Source organism: Pituophis catenifer, unplaced genomic scaffold (assembly GCF_029215685.1).
Source record: "Pituophis catenifer annectens isolate HBS135680 unplaced genomic scaffold, rPitCat1.0.hap2 SCAF_4, whole genome shotgun sequence".
Lineage (NCBI taxonomy): Eukaryota > Metazoa > Chordata > Lepidosauria > Squamata > Colubridae > Pituophis > Pituophis catenifer.
Window position 1 is genome coordinate 112859819 of NW_027256884.1, and position 21492 is coordinate 112881310.

Consider the following 21492-nt stretch of genomic DNA (forward strand, 5'->3'; position numbering starts at 1 on the left):
AGTAAAGGAGGAAGCTGATCTTTTGGATAAGCATTATACAAGATATCCAGATTCTTTAGTATAACTAGGTTTGCAACAGTTCATTTGAATATTTTTCAAGATATAATAATATATTAAATTTATATGGTGCCCAGTGCCAGTGACTGGAATATTCTAAATGTATTTTAGAATATATATACATTCCGGAAGTAAAGCCTTTGGCTAGTCAGGAATTCATTGACCACCCTTTTTATCTTTTGGGTAGCATAAGACAAATCCTTAACTTATTCCATACTTTCATGACCTCATTCCCTTCAGTTGGGTGGATTATTTAATTCATTCTGGATTGAGAGGAAGGGGTTTCAGATACCTGAAGACTAATGACGGAAGGATGGAAACCATCCACAAGATAACAAAATAGTTTGCAGCGGACTTGCAATACCAACGAAATAAAAGCTGAGTAGAGGAAATCCTGTTTGGATTAGCTGAGATCATGTTTCTACAACTCAGCTGAACATATGAAGGCATAATTTATCTTGAAATTGCTCTTATGAAGGTTATAGTATGGAACTATTTTGACTTTGCAACGTTACATCATATTCTCAAGAATACTCTAGTTAGTATCGCTCAGAATATGTGAAATCCATGTAAGACTTTCAGACAGGAGGAAGATAATGTCAGATCCCATTCTGATTATCTCAATATAGAAACTTAGTCAAATGTCATTAAGTAGGATTTGACCCTACTTAATGATATTTGACTACTTAGTGGTGGTAGCAGACCACCTGTCTCTATTGTGACCTGTCTCTATTGTAATTCTTTCCAGTAATTTTGATCCTGACCATTTTTTTCCTCTTCTATTTTCCTTAACTTTGTCAAGCATAACAATTGTTTTCCCGAGTCCATCATTCAAGTGCCTCAGATGCCCAAAGCATGTGATTTTCTACTTATTGATTACTTTTAAGAAAGTTTGTTTGGTTATTCCTCCCATTCTTAGTAACTTATTCCAAGCACATAATCCGAAAGTGTTTTCCATTTTTCTCTTGGCATTTCTTATAAGTGCAGCTTCACAACCATACCTTACCCCTGGAAAGAACATTACTTTAACAATTTCAGTCTTTATTGTTATAAGAAATGTCTGTATGCTCATGACCTTAAGTTAACTGTAGGTAGTGCTTTTTTAGCAACCACAATTGGGACTGTCAATTTGATCATTAAATGAAGCAGTTGCTAAATAAAACTCTGCTTATGATTTCACCTTCCCTTTGCTTTTCACACCTGTGAAAGTCACAAATGTGAGGATTGTTTGCAAAATCGCATTTTCATCACCGCAATTGCCAAACGAGGCAGTCACTAAACAATGACAACCTGTATTGCTTTTCTTTTTAGAATTTATTCTCCCGCACACAGTCAGCTTCATTTTTGAGCCTTAAAAAAACCCTATTGTCTTCGCTTATTCACTGTCATCTATTCACTAGTCATACAGGTTGTTATTAACTATTTTTCTCGGTAGCAGCATTAACCCATTTTTTTTTCATTTTTAGTTTCATAAAGAACTGTTCTAAATTGTTTTTAGTTTTAAAGTAACAAAATAATATCTGCACATCTCAAACTCCCTTTTTTTTAAAAAAATTAGACTTTTCCAGGTTTATATCTTCCAATCTTGTCATTCTTCTGCTATAACTATGCAAGTTAAACTAATGCAGGGAAAAATGTGCATCCTTGCTTCACTTCCTTGCATATTCTGAACCGCTTGGTTTCTCCAAATTTAGTTCTTTTTAAAAAAAAAAAACAAAACCTTTATTAACACTTAAAATCCAAAAATACAAGTTAAAATACCTCTATAACAAAAATACATCCGTAATAATTATACAATTCAATGTCTTTCTGACAGTACTTAATTCTTAACTTTCTTCATCTATTCCCACATGTTCCTACTTAATCGACATATTTAATCACATTTTATATCTTATTTTGTTCTATACATTCCTTATTTTTCATTTCTATCCATTGATACCAATTATCCCAAGTTAAGTAATATTCCGAGTCTTCCTTATTGTTTAATTCTGAAGTAAGTTTGTCCATTTCTGCACATTTGAAAATTTTCCGGATTATTGCACAGTCTGTTGGAATAGTGGACATTTTCCAAGCTTGTGCAAGTACGATTCTAGTTGCTGTAGTGATATGAATAATTAAATATTTTATCCTTTTAGGATAATTTTCTTTAATAATCCCCAGAAGAACAGTTCAGGTTTAAATTCTATTTTATAGTGTGTAATTTCTTTTAGCCATTTTTGTATTTTAATCCAGAATTTTTTAACTTCTGGGCAAAGCCAAATTCAGCTCTTACAAAAGCTCCTTATTTATTGTAAAATTGGTCAGCAGAATAATCAAGCAGTTCCGGCACATTCATTAGCTTTAATGTGTTCTACATTATCTTATTTTAGCTAATTAATTTCATGTGCTTTTCTGAAATCTTTGGGTTAATTTAATAGTTTGCTATTTTGTGAGATCTTAAGCAAAACTTTACTAGTATGAGGAATGATAATTGGTATATTTTCTTGCATTCTCCTTTTTCGATTTATATTCCAAGCTGTTTTTAATTTGGCCTCAGACTTGTTTATATTTGCTGATCTAGAATTGTTAGAACTTCTTCTTTTTCATGTAACTTTAAACAGTTCAGTAGGTATTTCATCTTCTTCTGGTGCTTCCATCTTTAACAGCTAGACTATTGCCTGTTGTACCTCAATTTCTTGTGGAATTAATTCCTGATTATTTATTCTCTCAACAAGTATTTTATTTTTGTAATCTCCATTTGTAAAAAAAAATAAAATCAGTTTTTCTATCTTTTTAAATCTTATTTGATGCTATTTATTTGCTTACTTATTATTTATTTATTTATCCGCCCATCTCGCCGAGGGGCTACTCTGAGTGGCTTAAACAATAAAACAGAAATAAATGATAAAAATATAGAAATAACAATAGTAAAGGAATAAAACAATAAAAATGAATAATGGAAGTACAATAATATGAAATTGAAAAGGTAAGTGGAAGGGAAGCAGGAGATAGGTGCAATCAACTAGTTAGCAGGGGTTGGACTAGAAGGTCCCTTCCACTCATGATGATGATGATGATGTACAGGTAGTCCTGAGTTTACAACAGTTCGTTTAGTGATCATTCAGAGTTACAATGGCACTGAAAATATTGACTTCTGACCATTTTTCACGCTTATGACTGTTGCAGCATCCCCATGGTCATGTGACTTACATGCTTGATTACCGACTTGTATTTATGACAGTTTCAGTATCCCAGAGTCATGTGATCCTTTTTTGGATCCTTCTGACAAGCAAAATCAATGGGGAAACCAGATTCAATTAACAACCATGTTGCTAATTTAGCAACTACAGTGATTCACTTAACAAATATGGCAAGAAAAGCTGTAAAATGAGGTTAAACTCACCTAACAAATTTTTCACTTAGCAACATAAAGTTTGGGCTCAATTGTGGCTGTAAGTTGAGGAGTACCTGTACCTCCTTATTCGATACATAACAAACATACATACTTACACACATATAATATATATGTGTGTTATATATCTATATATAATAACTTCCTATGTAGCTTTCCATTAGTCCCAAGTATTCCTACCTCAAGCTATAAATTGTCTTATGAGTTCTTTGGTCTTAAAAAGATCTCATTTTCCTGTTCTGCTGTATTCTTTGGTTGTCATTTTAGATTGAGCTCTCTTGCCCTTGTTTGATACCAAAACTATGCATTCAGTTGTCATATGTGCTTTTTGTTGTCTAAGACTTTCATCTTCTCTCTTGTTCTGGCTATCATAATAACTTTCTTCTCTTTGAAATTCGGAGCCTTTTGCAGCGCCTGCTTCAGATTTGGTGATGTTTCTTATCTCTTCCTCCAGCTTTTCAGGCTGATGTTTGCAAAAGGAAACATACATACTAAGTCCTAGCATTGATCTTTCATTATAAGGATTTTCAAAACTCGCCAATTACACTATAACTATAAAAATAAAACACAAACACACATCCTTCGCATTCTATACAATTAAATTGAAAACCTCTGATATTGCATTAGTGTTACACTAAACAGTAGAATTCAATATAGTTACTGCTCTGGGATAGAAGCTGTTTTCAGCCTATTTGTCCTTGTTTTTATTATCCTGTACCATCTGCCAGATGGTAATAGTTCAAAAAAAGGGTGCCCAGGATGAGATGGATCTGTAAGAATGTTTTGAACTTTCTTAAAGCAGTGGAAGCTATAAAGCTCTTCCAAGGAGGGGAGAGAACAATCAATGATCCTCTGGGCAATGATGTTGACCCTCTGGAGTGCTGTCCTATCTGCCACTGTGCAATTGGAAAACCATACACAGCTTCAGTAAGTTAAAATACTCTCTATGGTGCAGCGGTAGAAGGTCACCAGCAGTTTTTCATTCAGTTGTTGCTTCCTAAGAAGTCTCAGGTAGTATAATCTCTGCTGGGCCCTTTGTTTGAATTTCTAAATGAGATTCACTTCCTTCACACTTGCAGAGCTCTATGAGTCTTCCATTTCTACTGTGGATTGATATTAGCTCCCCTTTCCTCCCTTTTCAATCACTGGCAAAGGAGGCCCCGTCAGGAACTCACACTGTTACTGGTGTAGCTCTCAGAGTATTGAAGCTATTGACCCCTTCCATCACACCAGGATTACAATCCTAAGAAGATAACTGCTTCTTTGCAAAAAGCTAGAATTGCAGCTGATGCCTTGTTGCTAAATTACTTGCAGGCAAATGTTTTGAAAAACTAAAAAAGGAGATTTTTTTTTGTCCTTTCCAGATACCTTTGCATATAGTGCTGGGAGTTTTTACATTTTGCCCAGGGTGGATAAAAATCAATGATTTTTTTTAAAAAAATCAAAAAAATCAGATTTTTTTTATTTAAATCGGATTTTTTTTATTTAAATTGAATTTTTTTGATTTTTATCGAATTTATTTTAATAAAAAACTTTTGGGGTAAAAATCTATCGTAAGATAGTTTTCTATTTAAGGTACATAAATAATTTAGTTTATTCAGCATGAAATGGAGCTTAGTTATGTAGCATGAGGCTGTATATTCTGCAACACTGGGACTATCGGTGAGTCAACAGTGGGTCAAAGGAGTAGCAGAGATGACAGTTGCTCTTTAAAAATTATGATTTAAATCGAGTTGATTTAAATCAAGCCTTTTTACTAATGATTTAAATCATGATTTAAATTGTGATTTAAATCAAATCCACCATGATTTTGCCCCAAATTTAATTTTCACTCTCAGGCAGTGGTGGGATTCAAATAATTTAACAACAGTTTCTCTGCTGTAATGACCAGCTGGGTAGGCATGGCTTGGTGGTCATGTGACTGTGTGGGCTTGGCCAACTGAACATCACTCATGTCGATGGGCGCTTTGCCATAGCTGTTACAATGTAATAAGGGTTAACCAGAGAGGCCGTTTCCTTTCTGCCTCGTTATAGGATTATCCCTGTAAAGTGGAAAAAAACAAAATAAGATTTCTTTCAACAACCGGTTCTCCAAACTGCTTAGAAAGTTAATAACCAGTTCTCCTGAATAGGTGCGAACTGGCTGAATCCCACCACTGCTCTCAGGGTACAATATGCTGCTAAAACCTCAAAATTTTATCTCACCAACTTTTTTGCAGAGCACAATAATTAATTCAGAAGTTCATGAAGTCAGTGAACACATTGTTTTACGTGGCTGTTTTTCAGGCCTGATTTCTTTTAATATACAAGTCGATGAACTTTACTCAGATCCTCTTCTTATAGTCTCAAATTATTTATCTTAATTTTGGTTGTCCCATTTTATTCTGATGTTAAGCTACTTGATTGCATGAATAATAAGTATGCATATTTGCAGTAATTCATTGATTAAATCAGTTTTCGTTCACTTGAAATATCCAGTTTGGCCATTGTGGTTAAACCAGTGTTTGTCAGTTTTGGCAACCTTAAGATCTGTGGACTTCCATTTCCCAAGAATTCCCCAGCCAGCAAGACATCTTAAAATTGCCAAGTTGAGAAACACTGGTCTAAACATTTCCATTCCACTCTGCCTGTTAATGCTATATGACGTCTTTATCTAAATATTGCTGTTCTTTTGTTGATACTGGATCTGGATTAATTTAGCTTAGTTTTAGTATAGAGAACTACATTTATCTTTTCAATTACCCCATTGGACCTGTGTGCATGTTTTTCATTAGCTCAGCTTGTTTTATGTTTGTCTTTAAGTATCATTATTTTTCCCTTTCCTCCCCTCTCTGTGACAGAGCTATTCTTAAAATTTTATTAATTACCCAACAAATATTGAAAAACAGGTCCATTTTAATAGATAGTGACCTCATGTAATCAGTCTGCTTTGCTCAGCTGTGTGTTGTGTTCTAATTACACTGCATTGTAGAGCCTTTTCAGTTTCTGATGTGAAATTATGGAGAAGTCTACCTAAGAGCTTATTTTACTTAGCATGCCATCCATCCAGCGGGGGGGGGTGGGGGGGTCTAGTGGTAGGAGGCTTGTTGAATTAAAATGCAGGAATTGGTGGCAAAGTTTCTACTATGTAACCTCTATATACAATTGTTATAAATATACATAATACTGGACTAATCAAATACGTATGATAAATGTCACAGAGTATGTGCAGCATGCAATCAATGTAGCTTATAATTTTGAGGTAATTGTTCTGATGCCAAAAGAAGTAACTTGGATGCTTTTACGGTTATGTTTTGATCACTTGAGGCTTTTTACGTATGATAGCCTTTCAGATTTAAAGAAGACATGCTGATGTGCAGTTCATCTGTGGGACACAGAGGTGGCTCTGCAGTCCCACTCTAGAGTCTAACACAATGGAGGCACTGAAACGCCATTGTTGTGGTAACTGTGGGTGTTACTCTGAGATGCTGTTCAGAGTTTTATATCAGAATGTCTATGGAGATTCTCAATCATCCAGGTCATGGTTGTCCCAAAGGTGCTTTTTTCAAGAGGTAAATGGACTTTCTGGTTTTTATTTGAAGATGTTTGACTTCTCATCTAAGAAGCTTCAGCTCTGACTGGATGGTGGGGAATGGAAGGATTTATATTCCTTGCAGAGAGCTGGTTTCTTTTTGTCCAGCTGTCTGCAAGGAATATAAACCCTTCCATTCCCGACTATCCAGTCAGAGCTAAAGAAGCTTTTTGGGTGAGAAGTGAAACATCTTCAAAGAAAAACAAGAATGTCCATGTGCCCCTTCAAAAAAAGCACCTTTGGGACAGTTTTATATCAGGTTTTGGCAGCTCTTGTCTTCAGAACTGATGGAGAGGCTTCATAGCACAGCTTGCCAGCAACTGGTGAGGTATATCAGCATTGAGTTCCTGATTATCAGAGCCCAAATGAAATTAGTAGGACATGTCATCAAAATGGATAACCTTCATATGCCTTGCCAGTTGCCCTATAGCAGTGATGGCTAACCTTTTTGACATTGTGTGCCAGGAGGGGTGGCGGGGGGGGGTCACATGCACGTGCCTACACCCATAATTCTATGCACCCCGCACATGCGCTCGTGACCCCCCCCCACTCCTGGCATGCGATGGCCCGGTATGCCCGTTTTTCTCTCTCACTTGGCTCCAGAGCCTCTCTATGAGATTGGGGAGGGCGAAAACAGCCTTCCCCACACCCCCCCGGAGGCCCTCCGGAGGCCAGAAAAGGCCCATTTCCCAACTTCCGGTTGGACAGGAAGTGATGTTTTTTGCTGTCCCCAGCCTCCAGAGACTGCTAGAGAGGCTCTAGAGGCTGGGGACAGCAAAAAACATCACTTCCTGTCCAACCGGAAGTTGGGAAACAGGCCGTTTCTGGCCTCCAGGGGTGTGTGGGGAAGGCCGTTTTCGCCATCCCCAAACTCATAGAGAAGCTCTGGAGCCATGTGAGAGAGAAAAATGGGCCTTTCCCACCACCAGCCCAGGCCCTCCAGAGGCAGGAAACAGCCTGTTTCCCTATTTCTGGTGGGCCCAGAAGGCCCAAAAATCAGCTGGCCGGTGCGCATACGTGCCAGAGCTGAGCTCGCATGATCACTGATATGGTTACGCATGCCACCTGTGGCAAGCGTGCCATAGGTTCACCATCATGGCCCTATAGTGTACTGGAGTCTGGGAAGAGACCTCGAGGTCAGTGCTGTGAAGAAATCCTACTCCATTGTGGCCTCCAGCCAAAGGGACTAGAAGCTGCAACTGCTGACAGAACCTGCTAGAAAGCCCTTGGCAAGGGCACAATGGGGTTGCAGAGCCATGTCCATAGTTAGCATGCCTTCAAACTTGAACGACTACCATACTGATATGTTGATCCATAGGAACTGTGATAATTTTATAAAACATAAAACATAATTGTATGCAAAAGATGTAGTTCCTGTCCAAAATTAGTTAATTAAAATCTGATCTAGAGCGACTAGCTATGTTGACACATTGCACGAAGCCATAATGTGTGTTTGGTTTTGTTTAATACGTTATGTAAATCAGTTATTTATGTTTGGAATCAAAACAGTTTTTTTTTTTTATGTTTGGAATCAAAACACAGGACACAAAGCAAATAATCAAGGCTAAGAAAACCAAACACAACATTAGGGCTTCGTGCAATGTGTCAACATAGCCAGTCTTTATTAGATGGTACATGCTGGAGGATACCCACCAAGCAAATAGTGAGAGACCTGCAAACAAAGAGATGTGTTGATATATTTACACATTCCAAAAAGGAAGGGAAAATGATGCAGGCACATATATGCATAAATGATAGGTGATGTAAGCGTACATATTCATAAGTAATAGATCTTGGGTTACTTCCCAACCCTTCTACTGTTAACATCTTCAAAAAGAGAATAATTGTCTTAATGAAAAGAAACATATCAAGGGGTTGCCATGGGAATCTTCTGGTAAGATTTGCTATGAGGTAGCTGCTTCTAAGCTGTATTCCTTATGTATGTATTTTATTAATGGGTCCCATTCATTCGAAAATTTACCACATTTATTAGTAAATCGTAGCTTATGGTTTTTCGTGTTATACAAACCCATAGTGTGGACATGTTCTCTCTGTTAAGAAGTATTCTATTCTAATATGTTCATTTTGCGAGACAGCCTTCTGCCGCCGATAGCCTCCCACTGACCAGTAAGCTCCCACAGAGAGGGACTCCTCAGGGTGGCATCAGCCAGGCAATGTCGGCTGGCGACCCCCAGGAGGAGGGCCTTCTCTGTGGCAGCACCTGCCCTCTGGAACGATTTGCCCCCAGAGATACGAAGGATACCAGATCTCCGGGCCTTTCGCTGTGCCCTAAAAACTTAACTTTTCCATCAAGCAGGGCTGGCGTGAAACACCCCCCCCCTTTTTTAGCTCTTTTTAGCTTTTTAAGTGTAAATTGGGTTTTAATTGGATTATTTTAAATTGTGGGCCAAAGCTGTATAATTCTTTTAATTGATTTTAAATTTTGTATTGGTATGTTTTTTATCCTTGGCTGTGCACCGCCCTGAGTCCAATAGGAGAAGGGCGGTATATAAATTGAATAAATAATAATAATAACTATTTATTTATCTGTAAGTATTGGAGTCTTCCAAATCATGAAATTCCAAATCCTTTTTAAGGATTGGAAATAATGTTTGCATAATTCCTGTGATTTTCTTGATTCCTGCAATTTTCCAGGTTCTGTTATGGCTGAATTCAGTTGTATTATTGATACTCTGTGTATTTCCAAACAAGTAAATGAGTGATTTTCTTCATAAAAGCCGAATACTTTTAAAATTATTTTAAAAATACTACATCCTTCTGGAAATCTGGTTCTAAAAGAATAACAACATGCCGTTTTGCCTTCTTAAAACTAATTCTGGCCATCTAATCAACTGAATGGGATGGCAGAGTTAATTTCACCAGCTACCTTCTGGTGAATGAACATTTTGTAGGTAGCCGAGCCTAGCAGGGCAGCGTTTTCAGGAAAAATTGCAAGTCCATTTCTTTGTGGCAGCCACTTTATTAAAGTACTCATGACATATGAACATGAATTCCAAAGAAATTCATGCTGTCTTTTCCTCATCTACGTCATTAATGTCATTTAAAAATGTAACTCTGTGGGTTGCGTAGATAGTATGAATTAGTTGACAAGTGAGAGAAGGGATCTTGGGAGTTCAACAGCATTTGGAGGGAGACAGATTTCTGTCTCTGATTTGCACATTTTTTAAGAAATGTTTATGAACGCCTGATGGAAAACATCTGCCACTATTCTTGAGCAAAAAGTAAATAATAAAATAAGCTCCTGATATGGATAAGCTCGTCTGAAAGTAATTTATGAAAGAGCTTCCCTGAAATTTGAATGAGACTTTTTGATTGACAAATATTTTAGACTACAGTTCTTTGCATATCTTACTGCATATTCCATTGACTTACTTCAGAATTAGTAGATAATGTAAAGATACCAGTGTCTTAAGTGTTATATGGAAGATAGTTGTCCAATAGCAACATAGAGGGTGGTTTTTTTTGGGCAGGACTGCTAACAATACTTACCAACATCTGCAAGTTATGTGGGATTTATGGCACTAGATGCATGGAATTCAATTTTATACATTGTTAGTGAGAAATTCTCATAGTTGGGACAGTTATATAAAGTAGTCCTTTAAAATAGTAGTTATATAAAGTAAAGTAGTTATATAAAGGGAATATTGGAGTCCTTTTGGATCATGTATGAAAAACTTGTCCCAACAGCAGTGAAAAATACATAAGTAAAATGCTTTAGTAAAAGTATTATAAAACATCTACAGGGCATGAGAGTTTTGCAATATTACATCTTCCAAAGGCTCCTTGGAATTCAGATGCATGGCAAGAAGAAATTCTCATTATTTTACAAACAAATGTATGAATACTGTTGATGGCAATATCCAAATTTTCCTTCTTTTTATTTTTTTATTTGTATGAACTACTGTATTCATTATCGGGGACTCTTCTTATTTGAAGTACAATATTTAGTGATTAAAGCATGTCCCGTATCTGCAGATAATACAAAATATTGCTTTAGTAGTTGATAAAGAAATAGTAACTTTTCTAAAAAAAATTGCTTATTCAAAAAGTATGATAAATCTTTTGTGCAGGAGGAGAGAGATTGTTGCAGATCAAAATATAACAAAGGCAAAATGTATAGATCTGCAGTTTTTTCCCACACTTCTTTATTATTGCTGTGTTGGTTTTTCTGAAGAATATAATCAAGCCCTTAGAGCTTTGATACTTCCATAACTATAGAACTTTTTTTTTTCTTTTGGTAGGTCTTAGAATTTCCAGCGGGTGGGCAATCATTTAGTGGTAGAACAGATGTGAGTTGTTCTCACATTGTTTATTTGCCTGAAAATGACTTGGATAGAGATTTATTTCAGCATATATCAAAGTTGACAAAGTCAGTTTTAATGTGCCCAATTTTGATGACATTCCCCTTATTAGAATTAATTTAATCAATTAACAGACAGTGAGCTGCTGCTTCTCTAATGACTGAGCGAGAAGTTTATATTCTGCTCTTAATTTCTGTTTCCAAAGCTTATAAATAGAAATACACACTTGCATCTTATGGAGGCCTCTATTAATGCAAGTAAGCTGAAAACATTCATTTCGGTTTTTATGTGATGGCAGGCTTTCTATGAAGCTTTCGTGGAAGACCAGGATAAGCATGTCTAAAGGATACATGTAATAAAAGAGATTAAGGTTACAACATTTTGTCATACCTGCAAATGTTGTTGAAGAATAAGGAAAGGATCTGATTCCTGCTAATTTTCATAGGTGGAGTGGGAAAGAAACCTTTCTTTTATTATTTTTAGCACTCATTTGACTTTGAATAATGTCAAATAATTTTTAGGGACATAGTGGCTCAGTGGCTAAGACACTGAGCTTGTCAATCGAAAGGTCGGCAGTTCAGCGCTTCGAATGCCTAGTGCCGTGTAATGGGGTGAGCTCCCGTTACATGTCCCAGCTTCTGCCAACCTAGCAGTTAGAAAGCACGTAAAAAATGCAAGTAGGAAAATAGGGACCACCTTTGATGGGAAGGTAACAGCGTTCCGTGTTCCTTTGGCATTTAGTCATGCTGTCCATATGACCATGGAGACGTCTTTGGACAGTGCTGGCTCTTAGGCTTTGAAATGGAGATGAGCACTGCCCCTGGAGTTGGGAATGACTAGTACACATGTGCAAGAGGAACCTTTACCTTTATTCTATGACTTGGTTTGCACATTAAATTAAAAGCCAGTTTGGTATAATATTTAAAGCACAGGATTAGAGGCCCCTGGACTGTATAAATTCCAGCTTAGGTGTTAAATCAGCTGGATGTCCCTGGACTCTTTGTTAGTCCTAAGAAGAAGGTAATGGCAAACCACTTTCAAAAGCTTTGCCAAGGCACCTACAGTCACCAGGAATCAATACTGACTCAAAGGCACAAACACACAGACACAATGTTAACCCATAGTTAATTGTTATAATTTAGTTATCATGTTGGGCCAAAACAAACACAACCACTATTACCATTCATTATGTTAAGAAAAGAAACTAAACATGTACTTAATATACCCGGATATCAGAGGTGGGTTTCAGCAGGTTCTGACCAGTTCTAGAGAACCGGTAGCAGAAATTTTGAGTAGTTCGGAGAATTGGTAGTAAAAATTCTGACTGGTCCCGCCCCCATCTATTCTCTGCCTCCCAAGTCCCAGCTGATCAAGAGGAAATGGGGATTTTGCAGTATCCTTTCCCTGGAGTAGGGTGGAAATGGAGATTTTACAGTATCCTTCCCCTGCCATGCCCACCAAGCCACACCCACAGAGCCTGTAGTAAAAAATTTTGAAACTCACCACTGCCTGATATATTACTGATTGTAGGAATACAGATGGCAGAGAGATAGAATTTGAGTGTTATTGGTAAACAGACAAAAATAATAGCAATAGCAATAGCCTGTAAATTTATATACTGCGCTATAATGCTTTACAGCATCCTCTAGGCAGTTTACAATGTCAGCATATTGCCCCCAACAATCTGGCTCCTCATTTTACCGACTTTAGAAATAAAGAAGGCTGAGTCAATCTTGAGCCCTGTCAGGATTCAACTTCAGGCTATGTGCTGAGTTAGCCTGCAATACTGCATTTTAATCACTGCGTCACTGCTATTGGTTGGTAGAACATTTCAGACATTATTGGATAGGACTACTTTGTTATTTGTACAAATAAAAAGTACAATTGTAAAAAGTTTAGCTAGTTGGGAAAGTACAAAGAGGCTCAATTCTATTTCCAGATTCTCTTAGAAACTTTTGACTAAATTAATCCTAATGCAAATTATATTCTTTTAACCTAATCTCGATCCCACACTGAGTAGAAAATGGTGGATCAGTTTTTTTCCTCCACAGTAAAGATGACATGATAGTGGATGAACACAAAAATCTGGCATATATTACCAAGATTGGTTGTGCTCTGATGGGGGTGTAGTTTTGGTTTTCCATGACACTTTCCCATCAGCTCAAGGTAACATTTCATGTCAGTCACAAAAAAACCTGGTCTAACTTTGAAGTACGATGAAATGCTGTTTGATCTTTTAAAGGTTATAGGGAATAAACATGTACAATACATGTCCAATAAGTTAAAATATTTTCAAACATACTTATAATATCAGCACTTAGTGAATGAAATTATACCAAATGGGTCATTTGTATGTGTAGAGTATAGTTTTTGCTCTTAGAAGGATCTTAATTCTATACTTATTTTAGTAGAAAAAATATTGTTTTGAATTTTCTAGATTTCATGTTCTGTTTTAATGGCAAATTTAGTATATAACAATTGTTGAGTTTATAAATTAAGGTGCAACACCTGCTTCAGTGTTTGTTAACTCTGTTTTTTTTTTTTATCTTAATATAGAAAACTAGTTTTCAAGAAGACCATGAAGCGATCTTGGTCAGAACTGATAAATCTGGCAGAGCATGGCCTGTTAATATTTCAGAAGAAACATTGGATCATGTAGGCAGAAGGAGGAAGAATCAAATGGTGGGTGTTTTATATATATATTACTTATTAGTACATATGTATATTAATAAAATAAGTAATATATAGACTACATCTTATTAGTTCATACTCCCTAAACATACTTGGCATTAGAGCAATAGTGACCTTGAAGTTCATATACCATAAAAAGCAAAATCTTAACAATTTCTAAAATATCATCAAACTTTCCTTTGTCTCTTTTATGTATTATGACTTTTGTGGAATAGTAGAGCTTGTATAAGCTCGTCAATAAGGGGAATGAAAATCTGTTTTGCTCTAGGAACTTTCCAAAGGTTCAAGATTTGAAATGCCTGTTTCAACCTTTAAACATTTTCTTGAGCTGTTTTGGGAAGGAACAAGGTGTTTCAAATGGTTGGAACACTCCATTTTGAATAGAAATGCTTTATACATCCCTGTTTTGTTTTGCCTTTGAAGGAATGATGCGTTTGTAAATATGTTCTAAGAAAAAATACCTTTAAGATGCTTTTCTATAATTTTGAACAGCTTTTTCCAAATGCTTATTTTGTTGATTATACCAAATATAAAGTTACATTTTATACTCCATGCGTTCTGTCAATTTACATTTTGTTGAAACTGATTTTCTGAACAGGAAGTCCTTAACTTATGATCATAGTGGGATCAGAAAATTCATCATTAAACAGCATGATAGTTAAGTGCGGTATCATGAGACTACACCCAATTCTATGAGTTTCCCCCCCTTTGGTTGTTAAGTGAATCACCATGATCATTAACTGAAACATTTCCTGCTGGCTTCCCCATTGACTTTGTTTGTTGGAAAATGACTGGAAAGGTTGCAAATTACAATCATGTTATCACAGGATGCTACAATCGTCGTAAAAGTGATCCAGATGCCAAGTGCTTAAATCAAGATCATGTGACTCTGAAGGTGTAGCAATAGTCATAACTTCGAGGATGGGTTGTAAATCCATAAATTCTGACCATTATTAAACGAATGATCATAAGTCAAAGACTACCCGTAATTTCAGATGTTCGTTTGTGCTAGCATGATTCATAACATTTTTCATGGGTTTGTTTTAAAATAAGTTGGCAATTGTATCAACAATCTTGATTTTTTTATATTGATTATTAGATACCTACTCATGTGGATAAGGAAAGAATCCGATATTTTCAAGATGATGATAATTTGGATCTGAAGGATTTGATTAGGAATGAAAAGATGAGTACATCACAGGATCAAAATAAGCTTTTCATGAGAATGGCATCAAAGGTAAGACTTGACAATCTAATTCTTACTAAAAATTAAAAGTAAATTTTTGATATTATAATTTTTTAAAGTATTATTTCATATATTCTAAGATGTCTTTAGACTTACGTTAGAATTTAATTTTGAGGAAATTAGCTTAATAGTGTAATATTTTAGATAACAGAGCTTTCATTTAATAGATTATGTAAGGAAATTTCATTTTCAAAAACAAAATATCAATTACTTGTTTTCTTCGGTGGCATTTATATTCCTTATGTCCACGAATTTTAGTTTTCAATAGATTTATAATAGGATCCTAACATTTCAATGCTACAGTGCAGTTTTAAAGTAACAAACCCTGTTGCTATGAAATTAAGATTGTTAATACTAATTTACAGATTACAGACAGATAAAATCATACTTATATGCATAAAACTCAGCAGTTGTATGGTTTGTCGAAATCGTGAAATCTGCATTGTGATGTCATAATACAAGCTCCACCTTTTAGGTATTTGTGTGCAATATTCCAACATAAATTCAAAGGAGATGTGTCTCAACACTTGTTTTGTCTTTATCTATCTTTGCCTTATACTTTCTTCTTTCTTCCTTTTTATTTCCTTCTTTGAGCTTTGTTATTGCTGAAACAGCCGTCAATGGTTTTTTATGAGTTCTAATGATTTGATGAAAAAATCAATGTAAGTCTTCCAATTAGGTGTTTCCTTTTGGTTATTCCAGCCTAGTTTCTCAAGTGTAATTTACAACTAGATATGTCAACTCGGGCTCTCATGGCTTCTCTTGCCTTTTTATAATGATAATCAACAGAAAAGGATTGAAGCCACATCTTGTGTTGAAAAGGGGGGACTTTTTTGTGCGATAAACATGCAGCTTAAATGTTCTCTAATAGCTTATGTGTGCCCTTGATAATGTTGGTTTAATTTATATGTACGCTGTTCTATTTCTGAAGACTCTTAAGTAGACTTCATTAAAGATACTGAACAACGATACTGTGGTACTGACCGCTGGTCTCTCTCTCAGTCTAGCGTCAGTACAATTTGATTGGTAGAGCATGACCTTCTTCCCTCCTTTGACATCATCCGCTGAGTGAATGCTCTCCCACGCTAGTCTGCACCTTCCTTCAGCACACCTGTCTGAATTGTTCACTGCTCCACTTCAGCAGTCTTCTCCTTGAACTAGCACTCCTAATGTACATCAGAACTGCAGAGCCCATTTCAATCTCCAGACAACATTGCCCTTTAATAAAATAACACATTTTTCAAAAGCCAATGTTCAACCTATATTCATCTTAGGTTACCAGCCATTCCACCTCTTCCCTCTAAGATACACTTCCTCTTCCTAATACTCCTAGTTTTTAAGATTACATCATCCCTTTCTAACGCCTTTTTCTTTCCCACGAGGCAATTTCCTTATGGGAAACTAAACCAAACTCCTATTCTCTAATTCTGTTATCTGCTTGCTAGAATACAGTGTGTGTTGGGATATCTGGGCTGCCTTTGTATCTCTGACAGATTCACAGAGAGGCATGGCCTCCTGTTACCTGTCACAGTGTGATTCCACCTCCACCCCCTCCAAAGTCTTGTGTGTTTCCATTTGCTATTCTGCCAAAAGCAAAGCAAATGGAAATTGTATTCCCGTTTCTTCAAGCTTTGCAGTTGTAAATCAATGGCCTGAGTTCCAGGGGTGATGGGGACCATTGACGGTAATTTGGCCATATGTGGCCTACAGGTTTTCCATCTCACTTTAAAAGAACCATTTCGTTTTTATGAAAGAGATTGGTCTGAGAAGTAACCTTTCCACTAGTCCTTTTTTGTTCTTGTTTACAATTTAGGAATGGATATAATTTTACATTTAGTTGAATACTTGAAAGAAGGTTAAAAATTTTGAACCCTGTAAAAACCATTAAGCCTTCTTAATCCTTACAACAGTTTAGAGAGAGCTGATTAACCCAAAGACTCAGAGTAGGCTTTTTTTGAATAAAGAATTGAAGCCAATTTTGTAGAGTAGCCCCAATATTTTATGCTATACAGTGAATTGACTTTTAGCATACACACATGGAGGGAGGGAGGGAGAGAGGGAGGGAGGGGGGAGAGAGAGAGAGAGAGAGAGAGAGAGATTGAGATTGATTTGTATGATATATAACAATAAATGAAATCTGTATTCAGATTTTAAAGAGTGAAGATATTAATTTAAGGGATTTTTGCTTCTAATTTTTTCCCCTCATTTTTATTAATGATGTCTACAGATCAGGATGACTTACTGTTTGATACCTTCATTTGAGGAAGAAATAAAAAATACATTTGTTGATATAAAAAATTAAAATTATTAAAAGCCGGAAAATAATATTTTGCCGAGATCCTGAGAAAAGTGATTATTCAAAAACAGAAAAGGATGTTAGAATAAAAATAGCAATGGCACATAGGAAAATAATCTTAAAATAATTAGTTCTAAATTAAAAAAATGAAAAAATGAAGTGGGAACAGCAAGCAAGCTTGTTTGTGTATTTTTTTCTCCTGACCACACCAGGATTGTGTCACTAACCAAGGCCATTTTTGTGTTGGGAATCATCACAAATTTTTAAAATGCTAAATCTCCCCAAACTTATCAATTAATTATGTTAGTTTTTCTGCCCTCAGGGAAATTTTACTTGTCTTTCCAGAAACTCTGCCATGGAACTATTTGAAAACCTTAGTTTGTAGGAGCCACTGGCCATATCTATTAGGAACAGTTACCTGTCCAAGTGAATAGATTTTCTTTGCATAATGAATTTGAACATTGGAATGATGGACAATTGTCCTCTGGGAAAGCTTACCTGTAATTATTTAACAGCTTATTTAGAAAGAATAAAAGTAAAATATGATTATCCCCATCATCCAATTTGCTGTTTTTGTATAATAGAAGTATTTTACCCATTTCTGTCTTCCTTCAGGTTTTTTAATTTTTGTGAAGTTGCATACTGGCCATTGCACATTATGTGATTTCAGTTATTCTTTCTTTTTAAACATTAAATCACCACTGGCTATAGGTTTTCTTTTGGAAATATTTTGCAGTAGCACTCTTAACTACATTTTGTATGGGAATGATATATTTCAATTCTGCCAACTGAACTATTAGCCCTCTAAAAATAGTCTTTTCCAAGACATCTATAGCAAACCCTCCAAAATAATTGATTTTTTTCAATCTATTTCTTAGCGGTAATTCAGCATCTAAGCAGGAACAAAGATGTCTGATAGAAATCAATAAACTTTAACCACATAATCTAGTCTTTTGATTATTGGTTTTATTTCATTTCTGCAAAGATACTGATTTTATATATTTGTGTGTCAAACTCATTTATTAATATTGAGGTTCATTTAATAATACTGATGTCCCATGCAGAAAATTTATTCTGCTTCTATTGTGTGAGAAATGAAATTAAATTGAAATAGTTTTGTTTCTTTAAAAGAACTCCTGTAGTTTTATTCTGTACAACACAGTATCACTTGAGCGCTTTATAAATAGTTTAGTAATATCTGTTTTCTTTCTTCTAATGGTAATTTGGATCTAACAGTTTGTAGATGATCATCATGCAAAATAATCTAATAACAATCTAATAATTCACTGACTTTGTTTCAATGGAACAAATTGTTGGTAGATATTCTACATTCAAATTCAAGTTAATATAGATATGATAGGATTAAAAGTAATAAAGACATTTGAGTAATGAAATCTATCTAAGCAATATTTAATTAAGATACAGATTCTCTTTAAACGTTTCTTTTTTGTATTTGTAATCCATTTGTCTAAAAATCTTTTCGGTTCACATATGTCCTATTTTCTGTAATATATTTGGAATCTAACATTCTTAGAATACATATTCTACCATTGAGATTGGATGATGTCAGTGTTGCCATGGCAATTTAAAATCGTATTGATGCAATTTACACAATCTGTACACCTTTTTTGTTCTGGCAGTTTTTCACGGCAGCTGTAACTCTTGCATTCATGTGGAAGGGGCATCTTGAATTGGTATTGCATTAGTGTTATTACCAGAACAAATTTTAGTTCACTAGATGAATACAAGCAAGAACGGAAACAGCCCACAGAAGTTGATGATTAGGAAAGTTTTTTTTTAAAAAAAATGCTAATAAATTTAGAGTCAAATATAAGTAGTCCTCAAATTATGACATCAATTGGGATCAGAACATTCGTCACTAAGCTATGTGGTTATGAAGTTCGACATCATGTGACTTCATCGCTTAGCTGTGGCAATCCTGCCAATCCCTGTTACCATCATTAACAGAATCAATTGGTTGTTAGCTAAGCACCCAACCTGATCCAAGCCATTCCCACTCTTAGGCTTGACCCTCAGTTCTTCTAAGGTAAGACACTGCCTCCCCTTCAACTCCCCAATCGCCTATTCCCTGCATTCGCTGCCCTTTTGACCGCCCTGGCCCCTGCCTGTGGACACCAAGCAGCCCCAGAACCATGTAGCTGTAGAGTTGCTTGCCCTGCTGTAGCTCAAGGATTCCTCGGTGTGTTATGCTTCTGGGGCTACATGAAGCCCTTGAACTGTGTACAGCAGCGCCATGTGAAACTGCAGCCATGCCAGTCCTTCTACTGGCACAAAGTTACAGATGTGATCACTTTTTTGCAACCTTCTGACAAGGGGGAAGCCAGATTCACTTAACGACCCTGTTACTAACTTACCAACTGCCACAATTCACTTTAACAACTGTGGCAAAAGAAAATGTAAAACGGGGCAAAACTCACTTAACAAATGTTTCACTTAACAACATAAATTTTGGGCTCAGTTGTGGTTGTAAGTCAAGGTCTATCTGTACATTCTTTCAGCACCATCATAACTTCCAGTGTTGCTGAACGAATGGTTGTTAAGCAAAGACTAACTGTACCCAGTTATGTTGTGGCAGGATTTTGATTGTAGAGTTCTGTTGACTGTTCCCTTTTCTCTTTTGAAACACTTTGCCAAAGTAGACATTTTAGTAGTGCTCTCTCCTCCCCTGTTATCATAATTGAGCCTGGCCTTTGCAAGGCAATTGCTGGTCACTCAAGTCCTTCTTTCCCATCCACTATCCACAATGATAGCAATTCCTTAAACAATGCACAAAAAGCTCAAATAATGATTTACTAGAAATTCAGAGTGGAATTCTTCAGCTTCAGATACCCTCACAAAGTGAAATGTGATCTATAAAAGTTTAGGCCAGGTGTCCTCAACACCTTTGGACCAGTGAGCAGATTTGACATTTTGACAGGTGGCACTGTCTCAAAATGGATGCTTTGAGAGTGTGACCTTGAAGCCTTAACAAAAGCACTGAGTTAAAGTCAACTTCCCTTTTTCCCCCTAACAATTCCTCAGGTACAGAAATGGGCCTCAAAGACTTTGATAGACATGCATGGTATGCTTGAGGTAAATTTTTTTTTGTTTCAGCATGTTAGTTTCCCATTTTTTATTTTTAATTAAAAAAAAACCTAAACAAATATAATTAAATAGAGTAGGGAATTGAGCAGACACCTAAATACTTTTTGGCAAGCACATTGTCATCCTAGGTTTATTCCATAATATATTTATTTTGGTTTTCCATAAAATGCCATAGAACTGTTTGTTCTTCTCATTGCAATAAATTAATAGGACTGTCATTTTGCTGGTCGTTTCTTTATGCTATATATCAACATACTTTTAAATGGTTGATTTTTTTAAAACAACAACAACAACAACAACCCTCTCCTTGTTCTTTTTTCATGAAGTGAGTGTGAAAAAGGGTCCAGCCCTTTTTTTAATAGAACATCTAGTTAACATAACACATATCAGAGATAGTTGTGTGACAGGCTTATAACAGGGAGTAGCCTTGTCTTTATAGTGGGAAGGGCGGGGGAGACTAAAACTGATCAACTTATTGTTTTGCCAAGTGTTAGGGTAGTGTTCAGGTGTCCAAGCAATTGGCTCTTTTGGATCCAGAGACAATAGCAATAGCACTTAGTGCTATTGTGCTTTACAGCCCTCTGTAAGCGGTTTACAGAGTCAGCATATTGACCCCCAACAATCTGGGTCCTCATTTTACCGACCTTGGAAGGATGGAAGGCTGAGTCAACTTTGAGACGGTGAGATTTGAACTGCCAAACTTCTGGCAGCCGGCAGTCAGCAGAAGTAGCCTGTAGTACTGCATTCTAACCTCTGCGCCACCACGGCTCGTGAACATTTCAGTAAATAAAGGGATTCTAAGCTTTTTTATTA

At 36.1% G+C, this 21492-nt stretch overlaps 1 protein-coding gene across 1 annotated transcript in view; it reads left to right on the forward strand.

Moving 5' to 3' along the window:
- The window catches only part of CWF19L2 (CWF19 like cell cycle control factor 2), a 96693-nt gene that overhangs the window by 41414 nt on the left and 33787 nt on the right, over positions 1 to 21492 (forward strand). Inside the window, exons 11-12 of the mRNA XM_070942871.1 lie at positions 13898 to 14023; positions 15132 to 15269. Of these exons, the coding sequence (XP_070798972.1) occupies positions 13898 to 14023; positions 15132 to 15269 (264 nt within the window). The remainder of the gene's footprint in view (positions 1 to 13897; positions 14024 to 15131; positions 15270 to 21492) is intronic.